Here is a 23,360-nt window from a genome sequence, read left to right as displayed (position 1 = left end):
CTTGGTCAGCCATATGCTGGCTTGCTTAGAGGGCTGAAACGGGTATTGTGAAGCAGTATATAAATCTAAGCGCTATTGATGAATTTGAGACAAGACTTTCTTCCAGCTTCAGTGTTATCAGATGCGCGAGAACGGCACAGGGCTTAATGCCAGGGGAATGATACATAGGGGCTCCTACTTAACTCCCAGTCGTAATGGCCACTGAGCTGTGACCCCCTATCCCCCCCCACTCAATTTCTGTTTTACTATTACTACTAACTGCTGCTACCGCACTACTATTGCTACATTTATGTGGGGAGCATCCCCCAATGCGCTTCTGGGTTGAAAGGATTAGCCAGTGATGTCACCATTGCTCTTTTCACTCCCCTCTTATTTTTATTATTATTTTTTTATTTATTAATCAGATTTGTATGCCGCCCCTCTCCGCAGACTCGTGGCGGCTAACAGCAATAATAATACAATGTAAACAAATCTAATATTTAAGTTAATTTAAAACCCCAATTTAGAAACCAATCATACATACTAACATACCATGCATAAATTTTATAAGCCTAGGGGGAGGGAAATTTTCCCACCAAAGTGCTACCTATTGATCTACTTGCATTCGCATGCTTTCAAACTGCCTGGTGGGTAGGAGCTGGGAGAGATTTCTGTACTTGATCGGTGCACTTAAAATCTTTTTTTTTTTTTTTGCTAGCCGGCCTCTTGCTACTCACGCACACCTTGCCGTCAGATTCATCCCCTAGCGATCCTTCGCTGTCGCTGTCAGTCACTCGCTCTTTGCACTTCAAGTCGACATCGGCCGGGTTGAACCCGTCTTCAGCTGGAGGAGGAAAGCAGTGAGTCAGCAAGATCCTGTCTCCCCATCTCGCTTTCCCCTATGAAAGGTCTCCAGGATGAGAGGCAGAGAAGGGGGCGGCCAGGAGAGAAGTGTTCCTGCAGATGGGCAGATAATGGTTGCTGCAAAGGGAAGCTCAACAGAGCAAGGATTCGGGAGGGACGTATGGGCAGCCTGGAACACCTACAGCGGTACCTGTACTTATGAACCTAATTCGTTCCGTGACCAGGTTCTTAAGTAGAAAAGTTTGTAAGAAGAAGCAATTTTTCCCATAGGAATCAATGTAAAAGCAAATAATGCAAGTGATTGGGGAAACCACAGGGAGGGTGGAGGCCCTGTTTCCTCCCAGGAGATTCCTAGAGGGGACCCAGGGAGGCTCCTCCCTGCCTTTTCCAGCCCTCTTTCCTCCCAGGAGATTCCTAGAGAGGCCCCATGGAGGCTTCTCCCTGCCTTTTCCAGCCACGTTTCCTCCCAGGAGATTCCTAGAGAGGCCCCACGGAGGCTTCTCCCCATCTTTTCCGGCCCTGTTTCCTCCCAGGAGATTCCTAGAGAGGCCCCACGGAGGCTTCTCCCCGCCTTTTCCAGCCATGTTTCTTCCCAGGAGATTCCTAGAGAGGCCCCACGGAGGCTTCTCCCCACCTTTTCCGGCCCTGTTTCCTCCCAGGAGATTCCTAGAAAGGCCCCACGGAGGCTTCTCCCCGCTTTTTCCGGCCCTGTTTCCGCCCAGGAGATACCTAAAGAGGTCCCAAGGAGGCTTCTTCCCGCATTTTCCAGCCTGGTTTCCTCCCAGGAGATTCCTAGAGAGGCCCCACTGAGGCTTCTCCCCACCTTTTCCAGCCCTGTTTCCTCCCAGGAGATTCCTAGAGAGGCCCCACTGGGGCTTCCCTCACCCTTTTCCAGTTACAGTTTCGGAGGCTTGGGTTTGTAAGTGGAAATTGGTTCTTGGGAAAAGGCAAAAAAATCTTGAACCCCCGGTTCTTATCTAGAAAGGTTTGTAAGTAGAGGCGTTCTTAGGTAGAGGTACCCCTGTATTAGAAATCTCAGAAGTGTTTTTAAAAGGAGTTCAGGTTAGAGGTGGGATTCAGCAGGTTCTGACCAGCTGTGGAGAACCAGTAGTGGAAATTTTGAGTAGTTTGGGGAACCTACTAATACCGCCTCTGACTGGCCCTGCCCCCATCCCATCTATTCTCTGCCTCTCAAGGAGCATCACGGGTATGTGGTCCTCACCAATGACGTCATCGTCCCCTTCCTCTTCACAGATCACCATGCGCTCCTCGTCACTGGTCATGTCCTCACTGGTTGTGCGTTGAGAACGAGAGGCGCGGGAGGAATGTGGGTGCAGGGAGTGACGGGGACCCTCGCCTGGGGTTGCAAAGGGGGACCCTGAGGGGCCCAGCCCCCCATACGGACCCTTCCCGCTGACATACGGAGACTGTCCAGAGCAAATCTGAAACACCAAGAGAGTCAAGTGTTAAGGCACGGAGAGGCAACTTCTAACAGCAACATCTTTTTTGGAGCGAGAGGGGGATTTGCACTGGGTGCACAGAATACCGTTTCACCAAGCCCTGCAAAGGGCTGCCAATTTGTTTTCAGATAAAATTCAAGTTCCTGGTCACGGCTTATGAAGGTGGTGAAAATATTTACCGACCTCTCACATCCTGGACACAAATGATTTCAACTCCTACCCTCAAAACATCGCTATAGAGCACTGCACACCAAGACAACTGGACACAAGAACAGTTTTTTCCTGAACGGCGTCACTCTGCTAAACAAATAATTCCCTCAACACTGTCAAACGTTTTACTAAACCTGCACTTCTATTTCTACTAGTTTTTTCTCATCATTCCTATCACCCTTTTCTTATTATGACTGTATGACTGTCACTTGTTGCTTGTATCCTAAGATTTTTATTAATACTGATTGCTTCTTCATTGCTTATTTGACCCCTATGACTGTCATTAAGTGTTGTAGCTCATGATTCTTGACAAATGTATATTTTATTTTATGTACGCTGAGAGCATATGCACCAAGACAAATTCCTTGTGTGTCCAATCACACTTGGCCAATAAAAATCAATCAATCAATCTATCTATCTATCTATCTATCTATCTATCTATCTATCTATCTATCTATCTATCTATCTATCTATCTATCTATCTATCATCTATCTATCATTCCTATCATCCTTTTCTTCCCACTTATGACTGTATGACTGTAACTGGTTGCTTGTATCCTAAGATTTTTATTAATATTGATTGTTTCTTCATTGTTTATTTGACCCCTGTGACAATCATTAAGCTCATGATTCTTGACAAGTCTTCGGAGAGGGGCGGCATACAAATCTAATAAATACAAACACAAATGTATCTTTTTCTTTTATGTATACTGAGAGCATCTGCACCAAAGACAAATTCCTTGTGTGTCCAATCACACTTGGCCAATAAAATTCTATTCCATTCCATTCCATTCCATTCTATTCTATTCATGGCTTGGCACCTGAGGCCCTTCAAGGCCAGCTGCTCCGACCGGAACTTGCTAACGGAAGGCGCTCCAAGGAAACGAAAGAAGTGCAGTTGATGAGGTGACGTTAAGAGGAGTCGGAAGTGGTTCCCTGTGCTGACTTACCTGGGTAAGCTCGTGCAACACCTGGTTGTCCCGGTCACAGTCCATGCCATGCACGCCGCTGTGGGAAAAGGCCCGTGGACGCTGAGCATCGGACGCTGAGGGCAGGATTCGCTCCCCGTGGCAGTGTCCAGATCCTATGACACCTGCCTTGACGTCTGGACCCAACAGCATCTCAGAAGCAACTGAGGGGGCAGGGAAAAGGAACAGGACAAAAGGTAAGGAAGGTCTAGAGGAGCCCCACCAGGGGACAGCTGGTGGCAGTGAAAGTAGAACATAAGAACATAAGAAGAGCCCTGCTGAATGGGGCCAAAGCCCATCGAGTCCAGCATTCTGTGTCCCACAGTGGCCCACCAATTGTCCATGGGGATCTTGAGCAGAAAGAGAAGGAAAGACCCTCCCTTTCCCTTGACCCCCAACAAATGGTACTCAAGAGAACCCTGCCTGCCTCAACCAACACAGAGGCGCATAAGTATAAGTATAAAGTAGAGATAGAAAAGATAAAAAGACATTAGGGCAAGAACAGTAGGCACAAAGGTCCACTAATGCACGTCCCTTACAAACCTCTTAGAAAAGGGGAGAGGTCTATTGTAGATAATGTAAGGTTGAAGATTTTGGGATCGGGGGAAGAAACAACAGAGTCCGGTAGTTCATAGTCGACAAATTTGTCGGGTGATTCCCCCACCGCTGCCAAAGAAATAACCCATTTAGAGATACGAGGAGAATTTACAAAGATGTGAGGCTCCTAAGATGGTCGAGCCTCTGTAGGGGAATGAAAGACTGAAGTGAGGAGGGGAGAACTCCTGCCGACGGGGCCGCAAAACCCCATCAGCTCTGCAGAGTTTCAACGTCACGAGATAGAAATTTTGCAGAGGCACCTTTGAACCTAAGAAGAGCCCGGCTGAATCAGACCAAAGCCCATCGAGTCCAGCATTCTGTGTCACACAATGGCCCACCAATTGTCTATGGGGATCTTGAGCAGAAAGAGAAGGCAAGACCTTCCCTTTCCCCTGACCCCCAACAAATGGTACTCAAGGGACCCCTGCCTGCCTCAAGCAACATAGAGGCGGCACATGGACATCCGTTTCAATAACAACCGATACACTTGGCATCCATGAATCTGTCTAATCCTGCCTTGAAGCTGTTCTGTCTGGGTGCCCCCAGACTTCAACACCAACTGGAAAAAGCAGCCAGACACGCTGGTAAAAGCAAAAGCACTTTATAGTTTGAAAAATAAACACAGAGAAAAACCTGTTCTTCCCAACAGGCAGGCTATGAGGCTTCACAGCAGAGTCCTGATGGCCAGACAATACAGCAGACTTCTTGCTGGCACACCCACCACTGTAGAGAATAAGACCCACACCTTTTCCCCCCAAGGTTTCAGTATTCAAAGTCACAAACCAGAATTCCAAGACGCCAAAGATCACAGCCAGGTCCCAGGACTCCCAAAGATAATACTCCACAAGCCAGGAAGGGTGGGTCTGCCTTTTCAGCCTTTCCAGAGAGCACCACACCCAAACCCAGCTGTTGCCTCTTTAGTGCTGAAAGTACCTGGCTAATTGTCCCCTTCGTTGTGTTGCTCTTCTCTGCCGGAGATCTATGATTGCTTTAAGGAATCCAGGCTGCTTGCTGGGGAGAGCTCCCTCTCGGGGGACTCTGGCTGTCCTCCCTCTCCCTCAGCCTGAGATTCCTCCTCCCCGTCCGCCTGAACCTCCTGTTCCTCATCCTCCCCCTCTGAGCAGGAAGCCGGCAGAGGATCAGCCGTTCCCTGAGGGGCCTCAGATGGAATCACAACAGAAGCTATCCAGGCTGACAGCTGTCACGACCTCTTCTGGAAGTGAATTCCATAAACCAACATGGGTGAAGAAATATTTCCCTTGATTTGTCCTCACTTTCTTACCTATGAGCTTTAGGGAGGGCCCCCTCGTCCTAGTATGGTGTGATAGAGAAAAGCATTTTTCTCTATCCACCTTTTCTATCCCATGCATGATTTTATACACTTCAATCAAGTCGCCCCTTAAACGCCGTCTTTCAAGGCTGCAGAGACCAAGGAGTAGCAACCTGGTTTCATAAAGGAGGTGCTCCATTCCCTTGATCATTCCTGTGGCCCTTTTTTGCACCTTGTAGCTCACCTCCAAGTAAAGCATCAACAGGGGGATTCACTCCAAGACTAAGGAGGTATTAATACCACTCTATAATGCCCTAGTCAGACCACACAGCTAGAGCATTGCATTCAATTTTGGTCACCCCGCTACAAAAAGGACATTGAAACTCTAGAGAAAGTGCAGAAAAGAGCAACTAAAATGATAAAGGGACTGGAAACCAAGACATATGAGGAGAAGTTGCTGGAACTGGGAACTGGGTTTAGCAAAAAAAGAGGGCCAGAGGGGACATGATAGCAGTATACAGATATTTGAGGGGTTGCCACAGAGAGGAGGGGGTCACACTATTTTCCAGGGCACCAGAGGGCCAGAGCAGGAGCAACGGATGGAAGCTGACCAAAAAGAAATTCAACCTGGAAATAAGGAAGAACTTTCTGACAATGAGAGCGGTCAACCAGTGGAAACTTCAGGTCGTGCAGAATGCAGCTGCAAGAGCAATCATGGGCTTTCCCAGAAATGCCCATGTAACACCAACACTCCGCAGTCTGCATTGGTTGCCGATCAATTTCCGGTCACAATTCAAAGTGTTGGTCATCACCTATAAAGCCCTTCATGGCACCGGACCAGGGTATCTACGAGACCGCCTTCTGCCGCACGAATCCCAGCGACCGGTTAGGTCCCACAGAGTGGGCCTTCTCTGGGTCCCGTCAACAAAACAATGGTGTTTGGCGGGGGGCAGGGAAAGAGCCTTCTCTGTGGCGGCCCCGACCCTCTGGAACCAACTCCCCCCGGAGATTAGAATTGCCCCCACCCTCCTCGCCTTTCGCAAGCTCCTAAAAACCCACCTCTGCCGTCAGGCATGGGGGAACTGAGATATTCTTTTCCCCCCTAGGCCTTCACAATTTTATGCATGGTATACGTCTGTATGTATGTTTGGTTTTTATAATAATGGGTTTTTAACTGTTTTTAGTATTGGATTATTATTATATGCTGTTTTATTACTGGTGTTAGCTGCCCCGAGTCTGCAGAGAGGGGCGGCATACAAATCCAATAAATAATAATAATAATAATAATAATAATAATAATAATAATAATAATAATAATAACAACAACAGCCTGCCAGCGGAGGTTGTGAACGCCCCATCACTTGACACATTCAAAAGACAATTGGACTGCCATCTGGTTGGGGTGGTGTAGGGCAGTGATTTTCAACCTTTTTTGAGTTGCGGCACATTTTTTACATATACAAAATCATGGGGCACATTGAGCAGGGGGGAGTGGGGGGGGCTAAAAAAGTTTGGACAAAAAAAATTATCTCTCTCTTCCTCCCTTTCGCTCTATTTCTCTCCCTCTTTCTCTCCCTTCCTTCCCCTCTCTATCCATCCCTCTTTCTCTCTTCCTTCCTTCCTCTCTTTTTTGCTCTCTTTCTATCTCTCCCTCCTTCCCTGCCTCTCTTTCTCTCACTTGCTTGCTTTCTCTCTCTCTCTCTCTTTCTCTCTTGCTTTCTCTCTTTCTTTCTCTCTCTCTCTCTTGCTTTCTCTCTCTCTCTCTTTCTCTCTTTCTTTCTTTCTCTCTCTTTCTTTCTTTCTCTCTCTCTTGCTTTCTTTCCCTCTCTCTTTCTCTCTCTTGCTGAGCTTCGCGGCACACCTGACCATGTCTCGCGGCACACTAATGTGCCACGGCACACTGGTTGAAAAACACTGGTGTAGGGCTTCCTGCTTGAGCAGGGGGTTGGACTTGACCTGCAAGGTCCCTTTCAACTCTAATAATACAATACAATAAAAATAAAAATAAAATAAAGCAACAGTACCTGTTTCCGACATGCTGCGTTCACGCATCTCCTTGGGGCAACCTCCTGGCCCGGCAGATTTTATATCCGAGCTCGACTTCTTCCGATCTTTGTTACACCACTTCCAGTCGGGGTGTGCTTTAAAATGGGCTTCTTTCACCTTGGGGAGGGGGGGTTGGTGGGTGGGGGAAGATGAGAAGACAAAACAGTGAGGAGAGAGAAAGAGAGGAAGTTGGGGGAGAAGGAGAGCGACTGCAAGCGGAGAGAATCCAGATGTTGAGGCTGGAACCAGTCGCTGCTCCAGCTGCAAAGATCCCACGCTGTGGAAGGTTCTCGACCGCAGCGCAACCGCCACCTCTATAAATCCATATCTCTGCGTAATTCCCATCAATGTGCACAGCTTCACCTAGATTTGAAACCAGTTTCCTATCTAAACCCTGCCTTAAGACAATGAAAGCCTGCTGGCCAATCCTGAGATTTCATCTACACTTTAGAAACATAGAAGACTGACGGCAGAAAAAGACCTCCTGGTCCATCTAGTCTGCCCTTATACAATTTCCTGTATTTTATCGTAGGATGGATCTATGTTTATCCCAGGCACGTTTAAATTCAGTGACTGCGGATTTACCAACCACGTCTGCTGGAAGTTTTTTTCCAAGCATCTACAACTCTTTCAGTCAAATAATATTTTCTCACGTTGCTTCTGATCTTTCCCCCAACTAACTTCAGATTGTGCCCCCTTGTTCTTGGGTTCACTTTCACAGAAACATAGAAGACTGACGGCAGAAAAAGACCTCCTGGTCCATCTAGTCTGCCTTTATACTATTTCCTGTATTTTATCTTACAATGGATCTATGTTTATCCCAGGCATGTTTAAATTCAGTGACTGCGGATTGACCAACCACGTCTGCTGGAAGTTTTTTCCCAAGCATCTACGACTCTTTCAGTCAAATAATATTTTCTCATGTTGCTTCTGATCTTTCCCCCAACTAACTTCAGATTGTGCCCCCTTGTTCTTGTGTTCACTTTCCTATTAAAAACACTTCCCTCCTGGACCTTATTTAACCCTTTAACATATTTAAATGTTTCGATCATGTCCCCCCTTTCCCTTCTGTCCTCCAGACCAGTGTTTCCCAACTTTGGCAACCTGAAGATATTTGAACTTCAACTCCCAGAATTCCCCAGCCAGCAAACTTCAACTCCCAGAATTCCCCAGCCAGCAAACTTCAACTCCCAGAATTCCCCAGCAAGCAAATGCTGGCTGGGGAATTCTGGGAGTTGAAGTTCAAATATCTTCAAGTTGCCAAGGTTGGGAAACACTGCTCCAGACTCTATAGATTGAGTTCATGAAGTCTTTCCTGATCAGTTTTATGCTGAAGACCTTCCACCATTTTTGTAGTCAATCTTTGGGCCCGTTCAATTTTGTCAATATCTTTTTGTAGGTGAGGTCTCCAGAACTGAACACAGTATTCCAAATGCGAGATCACAATCGCCCTCTTCCTGGGAGATTCCTTTCACTTTCATGGTGATTCATTTCAATTACTTTCATCCTGGTTGCCATCGGAGATAAAACTCCTCTTTGTAAAATGGCAGGGAAGCCAGGATTTTCTGGGAATTGAAAAGTTCTGCTGAAATGCCCATATTGGATGATTCATTCAATCCGGGCTGTCATTCTATTTCCTCCCTTACTTGGAAACGGGGCTGCAGCCACTTCTCAGAAGCAGAACACTGGACAACAAACACAGAGCCTGAATTATACCAACTGTGCCAGCTGAAGTAATAAGGCAGTGGCAGGCCTGACCAGGACTCGGAACCCTTGGCTTAATTTCGGACCAAGGCTCCGCAGGAGGCCGTACCTGGAAGGCCAAGTCGTGATACTTCTGCTTCTCCTTGGGCCCCAAAGCGTACCACCACTCTCCCAGGATCTTGCTGACCGTACGGTTGTCTTGGTTGGGGTGCCGTTGGTGGACCAAGGCCCGGTGTCGTTTACTGAATATCATGAAAGCGTTCATGGGCCGCCGGATGTGATCTTTTTCTCTCTGCCAAAAGAAAATAAGAAGAGAGGGAATGTAGGAAGACGAGCCACAGCTACGTTACCCCAAGGCAAACGAAATGGATTTGGGTAGAGCGGGGGGTTTTGCGAGTAAAAGCAAAGGGTGGCCCTCTTCCCCCGTCCCTGGAATATTCCCCACAAAGCGAGTTAAGGAGATGGAGAGGAGAGGGGGGAAAGAAGAAAGGCCCCCGCCCACCTTGTTTGGACTGCGACCGTCCTTCTCGGAAGAAGAATCACGCTCTTTCGGAAGTGCGCTAAGAGACTGGGTGCGCCGCTTGCCTGGCAGTAGTGGGATCGAGATCTCAGAAGATGAAATGGATAGGAACCTAAGTACGAAAACATCCGGTGAAGGCCCAAAGGCAGCAGCCCCCTTTTCTGCCGCCTATCCCAGAGACCTCCCAGCCGTCTTCAACACTTGGGCATCACACTCCTTCCTTCCTTCCTTCCTTCCCTCTTCTCCTTCCTTCCTTCCTTCTTCTCTTCACCTTCCTTCCTTCTCATTCTGTCCTTCCTTCCTTCCCTCTTCTCCTTCCTCCTTTCCTTCCTTCTTCTCTTCACCTTCCTTCCTTCCTTCCTTCCTTCTTCTCCTTCCTCCCTTCTTTCCTTTCTTCTTCTCTTCACCTTCCTTCCTTCTTCTCTTCACCTTCCTTCCTTCCCTCTTCTCCTTCCTCCCTTCTTTCCTTCCTTCTTCTCTTCACCTTCCTTCCTTCTCCTTCTGTCCTTCCTTCCTTTTCTTCTCCTTCCTTCCTTCCCTCCCTCTTCTCCTTCCTTCCTTCCCATTCTGTCCTTCCTTTTCTTCTTCTCCTTCCTTCCTTCTCCTCTTCACCTTCCTTCCTTCTCCTTCTGTCCTTCCTTCCTTCTCTCCGTCTTCTCCTCCCTCCCTTCCTTCTTCTCTTCTCCTTCTGTCCTTCCTTCCTTCTTCTCCTTCCTTCCTTTGTCACAACCAGCATGCGGCCTTTTTTTGACCACATGCTCCCCATTCACTCCTGCTTCCATGTCCCTGTGGCTTCCTTCCCAAGGTGCTCTCTACTAGGCGTGGCTCAATTTCACTCCCTCAAGGGCTTCCCTCCAGCTGCACGTCCAATTCCCACTGTGCTGCAAATCGCAACCAGCAAAACCCTCCCGGAATCCAGGGGCAAAGGACCCACGAACGGAGCGACAGGCTGCCAAACCAAACAGGAGGAAGTGCGGCCAAATAGGGTTGGTGTCCCAGCGGCATAACGAGAGAGAGGACGACCCAAAAGAGGGATACTCACGCGTCGTCATGGTCGCTCTCCGTCTCGCTGTCCAGGCGCGGGTGCCCTGGGAGGTCATCATCGTGATGGGACGGGCCTCCGCTTCCTCCCGGAATCACCGTAGAAGGCTGGGCAATCGGAGTGGGACTGTCGGGGTGCGAAGGGGTTGGCCTCCCTGCACTGTCAGCCTCCGAAGACAACCTAGGGAGTTCGTGGGCCACCGCAGCCGATTCGGGAGGTTCTGAAAACAATTATTTATTTATTTATTTATTTATTTATTTATTTTTATATTTATATTTATATAAATATTTATATTTATACTTATATTTATATATAGTGATCCCCCTGGTATCGCGATCCCGATCATTGCGAATGGGCTAAATCGCGATTTTTCAACCCGGAAGTCAAAACACCATCTGCGCATGCGCGCCCTTTTTTCTATGGCCACGCATGCGTAGATGGCACCGGGCAGATCAGCTGCTGGGCGGCTTCCCTGGGTCTTCCCCCTCTTGCTGGCGGGAGGGCGAGCGGCGGGCATCAGCGAGGAGTTTCCCCACTGCCCACGCAAACTCCTCGCTGCTGCCGCGCCCGCCCTTCGCCCGCCCACGCCGTTCGCTCGCGCAGCTTCCCAGCTGAGTCCTGAAGCAAATTGGCTTCAGGACTCAACTTGGAAGCGGCGCAAGCGAACAGCGTGGGCGGGCGAAGGGCGGGCGAGCGGCAGCGAGGAGTCTGCGTGGGCGGTGGGGAAACCCCAATCTTCGGCTCCTCGCTGCTGCTGCGGAAGTAAAAACACCATCTGCGCATGCGCAGATGGTGTTTTTACTTCCGCAGCGCTACTTCGCGAAAAACCGATCATTGCGAGGGGTCCTGGAACGGAACCCTCGCAATGATCGGGGGATCACTGTATATATATATATATATATATATATATTTGTATGCCGCCCCTCTCTGCAGACTGGTTGGGATCGGGAGTCATCTTTCCACGGGGTTCGGCCAATCACAAAAGTTTCCCCTCACTTGTTTCTGCAGGCAAAACCCTCCCCTTCGCTCCCACCCAGAGACTTTTAGGGCCCACCCTTACCTTTGTTCTGATTGGATGTGGACGGGTGACTGACAGGCTGCTGGCCTTCGCTGGGCTGCAGGGAGGAATCTGGCTGGCTCGGAGCCAGGAAGGGCACTAGCGAGTGCCATGGGAACACCGCTACCGATCGAGGCTCCACATTTGTCCACACTGGAGGGAGGTGGGGAGAAAAAAAGAGACACACGCACACACCACGATGTTTCATCGGGCTGGGAAATTTGAAGAAAGAGAAACAATAAAAAGCGAAAGGAGGCATGGCAAGAAGAGGAAACATAGAAACATAGAAGTCTGACGGCAGAAAAAGACCTCATGGTCCATCTCGTCTGCCCTTATACTATTTCCTGTATTTTATCTTAGGATGGATATATGTTTATCCCAGGCATGTTTAAATTCAGTTACTGTGGATTTACCAACCACGTCTGCTGGAAGTTTGTTCCAGGGATCTACTATTCTTTCAGTAAAATAATATTTTCTCACATTGCCTTTGATCTTTCCCCCAACTAACCTCAGATTGTGTCCCCTTGTTCTTGTGTTCACTTTCCTATTAAAAACACTTCCCTCCTGAACCTTATTTAACCCTTCGACATATTTAAATGTTTCGATCATGTCCCCCCTTTTCCTTCTGTCCTCCAGACTATACAGATGATACGTTTTATGCTTAAGACCTTCCACCATTCTTGTAGCCCCTCTTTGGACCCGTTCAATTTTGTCCATATCTTTTTGTAGGTGAGGTCTCCAGAACTGAACACAGTATTCCAAATGTGGTCTCACCAGCGCTCTATATAAGGGGATCACAATCTCCCTCTTCCTGCTTGTTATACCTCTAGCTATGCAGCCAAGCATCCTACTTGCTTTTCCTACTGCCCGACCACACTGCTCACCCATTTCGAGACTGTCAGAAATCACGACCCGTAAATCCTTCTCTTCTGAAGTTTTCGCTAACATTTCTCAATCTCCACAACTTTACAATGTGTGGACCAGGGCTGAAATTCAGTTTGGGAGAACCTCTAGCTAAGATTCTGTACAATTTGGGGAACCCCCAAATCCCACTCCTGGCTGGGTCACTAGGGCAGTGTTTCCCAACCTTGGCCACTTGAAGATATTTGGGCTTCAACTCCCAGAATTCCCTTGCTGGCTGGGGAATTCTGGGAGTTGAAGTCCAAATATCCTCAAGCTGGCAAGGTTGTGAAACACTGCACTAGGGCAGTGATTTTCAACCTTTTTTGAGCCGCGGCACATTTTTTACATTTACAAAACCCTGGGGCACATTGAGGGGGGGGGGGGGGCTAAAAGAAGTTTGGACAAAAATTTTTTTCTCTCTTCCTCCCTTTCGCTTTATTTCTCTCTCCCTCCCTCTTTCCCTTCTTTTTTCTATCTCTCCATCCCTCTTTCTTTCTCTCTTCCTTCCTTCCTCTTTTTTGCTCTCTTTCTCCCTCCCTCTCTGTCTTTCTCTCTCCCACTATCTCTCTCTCTCTCTCTTTCTTTCTTTCTCTCTCTTGCTCTCTCTCTCTCTTGCTTTCTTTCTCTCTCCTGTTCTCTTTCTCTCTTTCTTTCTCTCTCTGTTGCTTTCTCTCTCTCTCTTGTTTTCTTTTTTCTCTTGCCTTCTTTCTTTTTCTCTATCACTTTCTTTCTCTCTTTCTCTCTCTTTCTTTCTTTCTTTCTCTCTCTCTTGTTTTCTTTCTTTCTTTCTCTCTCTCTCCCTCTTTCTTTCTTTCTTTTTTTCTCTCTTTCTTTCTTTCTCTCCCTCTTGTTTTCTTTCTGTCTGAGCTTCGCGGCACACCTGACCATGTCTCGCGGCACACTAGTGTGCCACGGCACACTGGTTGAAAAACACTGCACTAGGGAACTCGGACCGCGCTGCTTTCCTCTTCCTTTAAAACCTCACTCCCTTTTCCCTGGCCGAGATGCCTCCTTTCCCCTCTACAATTTTCAGTCCCGGTAGTCGCAATTTCTTTCCCTGCCTTCTCCCCAGTTAGTCACTCCAGTCTCCCCAAGGAAGGGGGCCAGGGGGAGATTTTTCTCCTCCGCAGGCCTGCCAGGAAGCAACCAGGGCTGCCTCGTCCTCCGCCCTTCCCAGCTGGAAGCCAGGCGAAGGAATTTTACAGCTGCAAGAGGGGAAGGGGAGGGAGAGGCCGAGGGGCCCCTGCTTGCTCAGACTCCCACGCTCAAGACGTTTGGCCTCCACCCAACTGGAGAGTTTGGGAGCCTCCACCGGGACTCCAGCGGGGCAGGGCAGAGATTTGGGGGGGGTTGTGGGGTGGGAGGCGGAGGGCTCCTTTGGGTAGGCAGGGGCTGGTCAGATGTTTCTCGCAGGCAATTGACCGAGCCGCAGCGCACTTTGCAAATTCTCCTGGCCTCCCGTCGCTTCCTGCTGACCCTGTATCGAGCTGAGCAATACTTCCTTCTTGGGGTGTCCAGGAAAAAGGCAAGAGGACAAAGAGGACAGGCCTGAATACACACACACACACACACAGTCACACACACGCCAACACCCTCAAAACCGTATTTCACAACCACCTCCAATTGCCAATCAGCGACATTCCCTCGTCAATACAGACTTACAACAGTTCATTTAGCGACCGTTCAAAGTTACAACGGCACTTGTGACTGTTTCTAGCAACAGCATTTATTTATTTATTTATTTCATATTTTTTAAAATATATATATTTTTATTAAATTTTTATTACAACAAACAAACAAAAAATACTTAAAGAAAAAGTGCCCAACACGAATAAACCCCACCACCATTTAGGGGGTTAAATTATTTGCAATAAGTTTCAATTTCTTCCTTAGCTCCGGTTTATATTTCTTTATCTACAAAAAGTGATTGGAATTTATTTTTCACATTGTTGTCATAAATTCTACTGAAGATATAATTTTTCACCTTATTCCATCGTGCCATCAGCTTCTCCAATTTATTTTCATCAAAGTTATTTAATCTTATTTCCATAATTTCGAAGTTATTTCATTTCTATGCCGCCCTTCTCGAAGCGACTCAGGGCGGCGTAATCTGATCTAATTATCTAAATCTAATTATTTTGAAAGATATATACAAAGATATATACAAAGTTAATAAAAACCTAAAACCCTTTATGCAATCATCCACGTTCATCCAATTTAATCACCCATATCGGCCAGGGAGAATCTCGTAACTCACGGCCCCCATGCACACCGGCAGAGGTAGGTCTTCAAAACTTTACGAAAGACCAGGAGGGAAGGGGAGGTACGTATCTCCGGAGGGAGTTCATGCCAGAGGGCCGGGGCCGCCACAAAGAAGGCTTTGCTGCACATCCCTGTGGTTATATGATCCAAACTCAAGATGCTTGACCCCTGGTTCCTATTTTAATGTCCTGGGGTCATGTGATCCCCTTATGCCACCTTCTGACCAGCAAAATGAGCCGGGGTGGCGCAGCAGGTAGAGTGCTGTACTGCAGGCCACTGAAGCTGACTGTAGATCTGTAGGTCAGCGGTTCAAATCTCATCACCGGCTCAAGGTTGAGTCAGCCTTCCATCCTTCCGAGGTGGGTAAAACGAGGACCCAGATTGTGGGGGCAATAGGGTGGCTCTGTTAAAAAGTGCTATTGCTAACATGTTGTAAGCCGCCCTGAGTCTAAGGATCAATCAAACAAACAAACAAATAAATAAATTCAACAGGGAAGCCAAATTCACTTCGCTGACGTGTTTCTAACTTAACAGCAGCAGTGATTCACTTAGCAACCGTAGCTAGAAAGGTCGTAAAACGGGGCAGAACTCACTTAACAAACACCCCACATAACAACTGAAACTTTGGGCTCCATTGTGGTCATTAAGTCGAGGACTAGAACTGTGAAACTACAGCTTAGGACAGCAGCAGGTGGGAACAGACCAGAGTTTTGCATCCGGGCAACAGACCACGGCTACAATGTTTACAAAAGCAACTCTTCACCCAACACTGATTGCGGTGTTGCCTTTGCAGATCAGCTGTATTGACTTTCCATCATCAAAAGCAGTCACAGCATCCAGTATGATGGCCCGAGGTCCGTTTTCTGCTGCCATGGCCTCCTGCAACCCTCTGCGAGTGAAAATGGAGCTCAGTTGCAGGAGGCCGTAGTAGCAGAGAGCGGGGACACATTTTTGCTGGCTAAGCACTCAGGCCACCATAAGCGCCTCTGATAGGAGCATCGTTGAGCTGGTCACACCTACTATGCCTACACACATACACACACACAGGTCAAACACAATCCTAATGTGGTTTTCAATGAACTTGAAGTTTGACACCCCTGGTCTAAGGAGAGAAGGATGTCCAGTTCCCAAAGACTGCCAAACGGGCAAAATGACCCAATGAACCACAAAGAGAGAGAGTGAGAGAGTGAAAGGGAGAGAGGGGGAGAGAGAGAGAAAGGGAGAGAGGGGGAGAGAGAGAGAAAGGGAGAGAGGGAGAGAAAGGGAGGAGAGAGAGAAAGGGAGAGAGAGAAAGGGATAGGAGAGAGAGGGAGAGAGGGGGGAGAGAGAAAGGGATAGGAGAGAGAGAAAGAGAGAGAGGAAGAGTGAAAGGGAGAGAGGGAGAGGGAGAGAGAAAGGGAGAGAGGGAGAGAGAGGGAGAAAGGGAGGAGAGAAAGGGAGGAGAGAGAGAAAGGGAGGAGAGAGAAAGGGATAGGAGAGAAAGGGAGAGAGGGAGAGAAAGGGAGGAGAGAGAGAAAGGGAGAGAGAGAAAGGGATAGGAGAGAAAGGGAGAGAGGGGGGAGAGAGAAAGGGATAGGAGAGAAAGAGAGAGAGTGAAAGGGAGAGAGGGGGAGAGAGAGAGAAAGGGAGGAGAGAGAAAGGGTGAGAGAGAAAGGGATAGGAGAGAAAGGGAGAGAGGGGGGAGAGAGAGAAAGGGAGAGAGAGAGAATAGTGTGGAAGAGTTAGGGATTACAGGGTCATTGGAAGGTTTAAAGGCCCCCTTCCCTGCAGAAGAACATCCCTGGTCCTTAGCATTTCAGTGAACAGGAAGGCGAGGAAACAAAACCCAAACCTATTTTGCATGGGCAAAGGCACAGGTTCAGTCTTGGCGTCTCCATTCAAAAGATCACGGAAAGAGATAATGGGGCAGGTAATTTCTTAATTTGCTGCTGCCAGGAACCGAGATATACAAGTAAGCCGCTTGATGGCTGAAGGGACTTAGATCACCTTTGCTACAGACTGCATCTGTAATTTGTTTCCGGGGTGTGTGTGTGTATGTGTGTGGTACTCTGGTTGAAAACTAAAACTTTGCATTCGTGATTAAATGGGGGGAGGAGAGAAAGGAAAACAGACCTACTCCATCAGTGGACACATCACCTACGGAGCAAAATACCTCTTTTCCCATCAGTCCTCTTCCCCTTCCTTGCAATCCCTAATGGATCAGCTACACTGCTTCCCCCCCCTTCCCTGCCCCCCCCTGCACTTGCGTGTAAAGTTAACTCAATTATTAAAAGCACTGAGTGCATCGTGGTCAGACTGTGCCGGGAAACGCTGGCTCAGTCGCTTCCTGTCCTCGGCTGGTGACCACATCCCTATGCGGGAGGAGGAAGGATTAAAGGGGGAAGGAAGATGGAGAGTAGAAAGAAGGACTAGAAACATTAAGAACCACCCCACCACCACCACGAATCAAGGATATTAAATATAACAACCAGGGACCATCAGCCATCCCAGCACTACCCACCCCCCAAGCAAAGAATTAAGGTGAAGGTTCCGAGATTGAAGCCACGTCAAGCAAAGAAAACCTACGAAAACATGTGACCAAAAAAAAAAGACTGCACACAGGAGTAGTAGTTTGAAGCTACACAAGTTGAATACAAGATTTTAGAGTCCTAGTGTACCACAAACATGCGCTTTTATGTGTGGTCAATGGCCCGAGATTGCAAATGCTGTCTTCACACAAAGCGAGGGGTCTGAAAACATGGATTCAAATCCCACTCGTGCCACAAATTATATAACCGTAACTACATCCTGCAATCTAGGGGCACTTTTGCCTCTATAAAGAAAGAAACAATATCTAATACGACGGCATGTAAATGAACGGCACAAAATCCAAAGAAAAGTACCGTGCACCTTTGCGCTGGCCTTGTGCGGCCACTTCTCATCACATCCACGAGGATGGACTGCGAATGGCCATGTGCACAAACAGAGCTGTCACTTTAGTTCACCCACTGCGCTTTTAACAGCATCTTGACCCACTGGGATTTAGTAACTTCTGCTAACCCGTCGCATCGCCACTCTAAAACGAAAAAAGTTCATCTGGGAAATTTCAGGGTAACGGTATCCCAACGTCCAGCATGGGACAGCAAAAATAAGCCGAAACCTTACATTCAAGTTTACATTCCCGCCTTGTAGTAAATGGATGAATTGGAAAAGACGGGAACCTCACTGTATGTTTATTAAGACCAGGATATTTTGAGACCAATTCCCACTTCTTTTACTGCATGGTACTCAAACCCCAATCAGCCCAAGATTTAATAGCAGACAAGCCAGGATATGATACGACCAAGGTTAAAGGTCATCCCTTTTGGGGTCAGGGGGCTCTTATCACCTTCACATCACATCACCCATCCTCTCAACGGGATGCAGCTCAACCCAGGGATCGTCCTGCCCCTCTCGCCTCCCGCCATGCACAGACATATATAGATAGATAGATATACCCCCACCAGGCACTAACCGAACATGCCTAACCCCCTGGATGGCAAAGGGGGCAATGTTGCCGGGGGTCTTTCTGTGGAGAACATCGCCAAGGCGCAAGATGATGATGACGGGGAGGGGGGAGGCTCTCAGCGAACCGATCTGGAGAGCATTCTCCCCCCCACTCTCCCTCCCCAGGAATGAGGAGGAGGCGTGGCCCAGGCAAATCCCAGGCAGCTTCTTCGGATGGAGGTGTGTGGCGAGGTCAGCAGGCCGGCGCTCCTCCTCTGGACCAGGGGCACGCTTTATCCGGATCCATGCGGGAAGCAGCAGGAAGCAGCCCCCTGCTGGAAGTCCACCTTTCTAAGGATCATCGGCTACCACCACCATCATCCTCATCCTCACCACCACCATGCAATAAAACAGCCGGAGGGGCAACTGTTGTCGTTGTAGTCTCCTCCTCCTCTTCTTCTTCCTCCTATGGCCTGTTCAGATCCTCCTGGCAGGTGGAACACCTCTGGGTCTCAGCCTGGCCGGCAGCGGGGGGCAAGCCAGAAGGCATATTGGGGAGCGGGGGATTGAAGGATTTGAAGAAAGAGGCCAGGGAGTTGGCTGTGCAAACGATGCAGGGGTGCAAGAGAGAAAGGCGGGCACCCAAGTTTTCCAAAGGTGGGAAGTGGGGATGGGGGGGGGAAGCCAGCTGTGCAAAAGGACCGTCCAGCGGGGTGGCGGGAGAGGACTCCCCTCTTCGTGCACCGCCCTCTTTCTCCCCAGGAGGGGGGGAAAGTGGGGAAGGGGAGGGGGGAATAGAAGAGCAGAGGGAAGGAGAGCCACCGCCGCCGGTCCGCCTGTTTCCGTCCCCCGCAGCAGCAGCAGCACAACCACCGTAGCCGGGCAGGATTAAAGGGCGCGCGCAGAGAGGAAAGCGCGCGGGGGGGGGATGAATGAGGGAGGGAGAGAGCGAAGGGAGGGGGGAAGAGGGCGAGGGCTCCAAGTTGTCCGGCTGTTCCGTCCTCCCGCCGCCGCCCCTCCGCTGCCTCTTCTTTCTCGCTGGGCTTGTCGGCGACAGGCGGGCGGTTGCTGGTCGCGGAGGGAGGGAAGGAGGGGGGGGAGAAGAGGAGAGGAGCCTGTCGCTCCGCCTGTCGCGCCGTCCCCTCCGGTTGTAACCAAACACCATTCACTGCCTTCTCCCGCCTTCCTTCTTCCTCCTCCTCCTCCTCTTTTCCCCGCCGCTCTGGTCTACGAACAAGGGCGGCCCCCCGCCCTCACCCTCACCCCTCCCTCCCTCCCTCTCACACACACCAGCCCCGTCACGCATGCCCAATTAGCCCCCGTTAAGCCATTGGTTGCCTCCAATGATGGGTCATTCACATGCAAATGAAGCCCCCACACAAACCTCCCGTCTTTTTTTTAACCCCCCTCCCTCCCTCTCCGTCACACGCGCGCACCAGACGGCTTCGCATTGGCCGCCGCTGGAATGTCAGTCATATGCAAAAACAAGAGCGGGTCACGGGGACAAGAGGGAAGCCTATTGGCTGCGGTTTACTCCAGCTCTTTGCTCCCTCTCTCCGCCTCCTCTCCCCCCTCCCCACTTCGCTTTCGTCTTTTCTACTCTACCGCCTCAGGCTCGCTCGTCAGAACCCCGGGAGAGGGAGAGACCACGCCCGGGAAAAGGAGGGGGGGTGTTGAGAAGGAATGGGCGAGGGAAAGATGACGCCTGAAAAAAAAAGGGGGGGTGAGGTTGGCGGGAAGGAGAGAGGGAGGTGGCTGAGGTGAAAAGAGGGCCGGCGGGGCGCGTGACAGCAAAAATTAAAAAAGTGGGTGGGGGGGCGACGTGGGAAGGGAGAAGTGGAGGGGGGCGCAGGCGGAGAGGCGAAGAAAAAGCCCGCCTTAAGGGAAGCTGGGGGGGCACAAGAGGAGGGAGGGACACACACACATAGATGGGGGGGGGATAGAGAGATGGGTGAAAAACACAACAAGCTGAAGAAAAGCAGAACTGAGGTGGGGAGATGAATTGGAGGGGGGGGATTAAAAACTAGCCTGGAAATAAGTTCACCCGACTCCCTTAACACAGTGACACAAAACAACACCTTTTCTGGACTCCCTGAACACGGTGACACAAAACAACACCTTTTCTGGACTCCCTGAACACAGTGACACAAAACAACACCTTTTCTGGACTCCCTGAACACGGTGACACAAAACAACACCTTTTCTGGACTCCCTGAACACAGTGACACAAAACAACACCTTTTCTGGACTCCCTGAACACGGTGACACAAAACAACACCTTTTCTGGACTCCCTGAACACAGTGACACAAAACAACACTTTTTCTGGACTCCATGATGACAGAAACAACACTTTCTGGACTCCCTGAACACGGTGACACAAAACAACACCTTTTCTGGACTCCCTGAACACGGTGACACAAAACAACACCTTTTCTGGACTCCCTGAACACAGTGACACAAAACAACACCTTTTCTGGACTCTCTGAACACGGTGACACAAAACAACACCTTTTCTGGACTCCCTGAACACAGTGACATGAAATAATACTTTTTCCGGACTCCATGATGACAGAAACAACACTTTCTGGACTCCCTGAACATAGTGGCACAAAACAACATCTTTTCTGGACACCCTGAATACAGTGACACGAAACAACACTTTTTCTGGACTCCCTGATGACAGAAGCAACACTTTCTGGACTCCCTGAACATAGTGGCACAAAACAACACCTTTTCTGGACACCCTGAACACAGTGACACAAAACAACACTTTTTCTGGACTCCATGATGACAGAAGCAACACTTTCTGGACTCTCTGAACACGGTGACACAAAACAACACCTTTTCTGGACACCCTGAATACAGTGACATGAAACAACACTTTTTCTGGGCTCCCTGATGACAAAAACAACACTTTTTCTGGATTCTTAAACATGAAAGAATCCAGGCAGCTTAGAGTTGGGTGACATAGAAAGCTGGTCTAAGACAGGGGTCAAGTTGGCAACTTTAAGATTTGTGGACTTCAATTCCCAGAATTCTTCAGCCAGCTTTGCTGGCTGAGGAATTCTGGAAGTTGAAGTCCACAAGTCTTAAAGTTGTTAAGATTGGAGACACCTGGCTTCCCCATTGACTTTGCTTGTCAGAAGGTCACCAAGGAGGGATTGCCTGACCCCTGTCTTGCGACAACCTCCACGAACATGCCGGTTGTCTGAATTTTGACCATCTGACCCTAGAGATGTTGCAAAGGCCAGAAGTGTGAAAAACTCACTTTTTTCCCAGAACTGAGAAAAACTCACTTTTTTCAGTGCTGCTGTAACTTCAGTCACTAAATGAAATGGTTGTAAATCGAGGATTATCTGTATTTAACCGGGGGGGGGGATTTCTGGGCCCAGCCAGTTGAGGAAAATGCTGACAATATACATTCCCACACATTCCTCCTTTCTCCATGTGTGTTTTTGCATGTCAAAAATAATTTTCTGCCTCTCTACCCGCTCGAAAGCCTTCTGAATCTGAATAAAGGCTTGTTTACACACCTATGTTGAAGGTTGAGGCCGGGGTCATCAGATCGGCTGACACCCAAAGATGTCTGTACATGTTAAGGTGAGCGCCGGGCTGGCTGTGTACACACACATACACACCTGCAGGCCAGCATCGCTATTTTACACCTGGCTTAGGCACAGATGTGCTCAGCGAGGCATGCAAAGGAACAGAGACCCTAAAATGAGAACCCCGTTGCGCGTACACACCCGTAATGTGCCACCGAGTGAGAATCACTCCTGCTTCTTTGCTCGCTGGTAGATATGGAAGCAGTTAGTGGCTGGCAGGCAGCCCAGCTGGGGATTAAAAGCTTGCAGCACAGATGCATTCCTGGGATAATCTCCCTACCCTGGGGCAGGGTGGTGAGGAAGAGAAGTGTATATGTGCATTGGGGGGGGGGGGGAGAATGTTACGACGGGTGAATGTCTGAATGTCAGTACAGTGGTACCTCATCATACGAACTTAATTGGTTCCAGGAGGAGGTTCGTAAGGTGAAAATAGTTCGGAAGAAGAGGCAAAAAAATCTTAAACACCGGGTTCGTATCTTGAAAAGTTCAGTAGAAGAGGCGTTCATAAGATGAGGTACCACTGTATCTGGACCAGACCTGGGCAAGGGGCAGCCCGCGGGCCACATCTGGCCTGCCCACTGTCTGTGACCGGACCGCCTGCTATCTGTGACCGGTCCATGGAGGTCGGGGTCCGCTCCAGTGCAAGAATGACAGAGCTCACTGCATCTGCCGGGACTCCTCTGGTTCCTGCTTTCCTGATGGACCATGAGGAAAGCAGGAACCGGAGGAGGACGCAGTGAGTGATGGTTATGACCTTTAAAGCCCTTCATGGCACCGGATCAGATTACCTCAGGGACTGCCTTCTGCTGCACGAATCCCAGCGACCAGTTAGGTCCCACAGAGTGGGTCTTCTCCGGGTCCCGTCAACCAATGTCGCTTGGCGGGACCCAGGGGAAGAGCCTTCTCTGTGGCGGTCCCGGCCCTCTGGAACCAACTCCCCCCAGAGATTAGAATTGCCCCCACCCTCCTTGCCTTTCGTAAGCTACTTAAAACCCACCTCTGCCGCCAGGCATGGGGGAACTGAGGTATACTTTCCCCCTAGGCCTTTTAAATTTTATGCATGGTATGCCTGTATGTATGATTGGTTTTTATATAATGGGTTTTTAACTGCTTTTAGTATTGGATTATTGTTATATACTGTTTTGTTACTGTTGTTAGCCGTCCCGAGTCTGCAGAGAGGGGCGGCATACAAATCCAATAAATAATAATAATAATAATAATAATAATAATAATAATAATAATCCTCACACTGGAGTGGACCTTGACCTCCTACCCAGAGCGGCCGAGCACAGAAACCACACAAACACTCCAGCGCAGTGACTGGTGCACCGTGTTGCCGTAAAGCAAACAATTAGGGGTCTGTAGAGTGGTCTGGGTGTTTAGGTCAGGGCAGGGTCTAGGTCTCTA

At 49.1% G+C, this 23,360-nt stretch overlaps 1 protein-coding gene across 2 annotated transcripts in view; it reads right to left on the bottom strand.

The window, feature by feature from the left end:
• The window catches only part of CIC (capicua transcriptional repressor), a 64,455-nt gene that overhangs the window by 17,999 nt on the left and 23,096 nt on the right, over positions 1-23,360 (bottom strand). For both annotated transcript variants that reach the window (XM_070764946.1, XM_070764947.1), the window contains exons 3-10: positions 11,721-11,870; positions 10,661-10,880; positions 9,601-9,730; positions 9,208-9,390; positions 7,373-7,511; positions 3,464-3,645; positions 2,066-2,285; positions 723-823 (exon numbers count right to left, since the gene is read on the bottom strand). In XM_070764946.1, the coding sequence (XP_070621047.1) occupies positions 723-823; positions 2,066-2,285; positions 3,464-3,645; positions 7,373-7,511; positions 9,208-9,390; positions 9,601-9,730; positions 10,661-10,880; positions 11,721-11,870 (1,325 nt within the window). The remainder of the gene's footprint in view (positions 1-722; positions 824-2,065; positions 2,286-3,463; positions 3,646-7,372; positions 7,512-9,207; positions 9,391-9,600; positions 9,731-10,660; positions 10,881-11,720; positions 11,871-23,360) is intronic.

Source organism: Erythrolamprus reginae, chromosome 11 (genome assembly GCF_031021105.1).
Source record: "Erythrolamprus reginae isolate rEryReg1 chromosome 11, rEryReg1.hap1, whole genome shotgun sequence".
In the NCBI taxonomy this organism is placed as follows: Eukaryota; Metazoa; Chordata; class Lepidosauria; order Squamata; family Dipsadidae; genus Erythrolamprus; species Erythrolamprus reginae.
The sequence above is the reverse complement of the archived record's forward strand: the minus strand, read 5'-3'. Positions and strand labels throughout refer to the sequence as shown.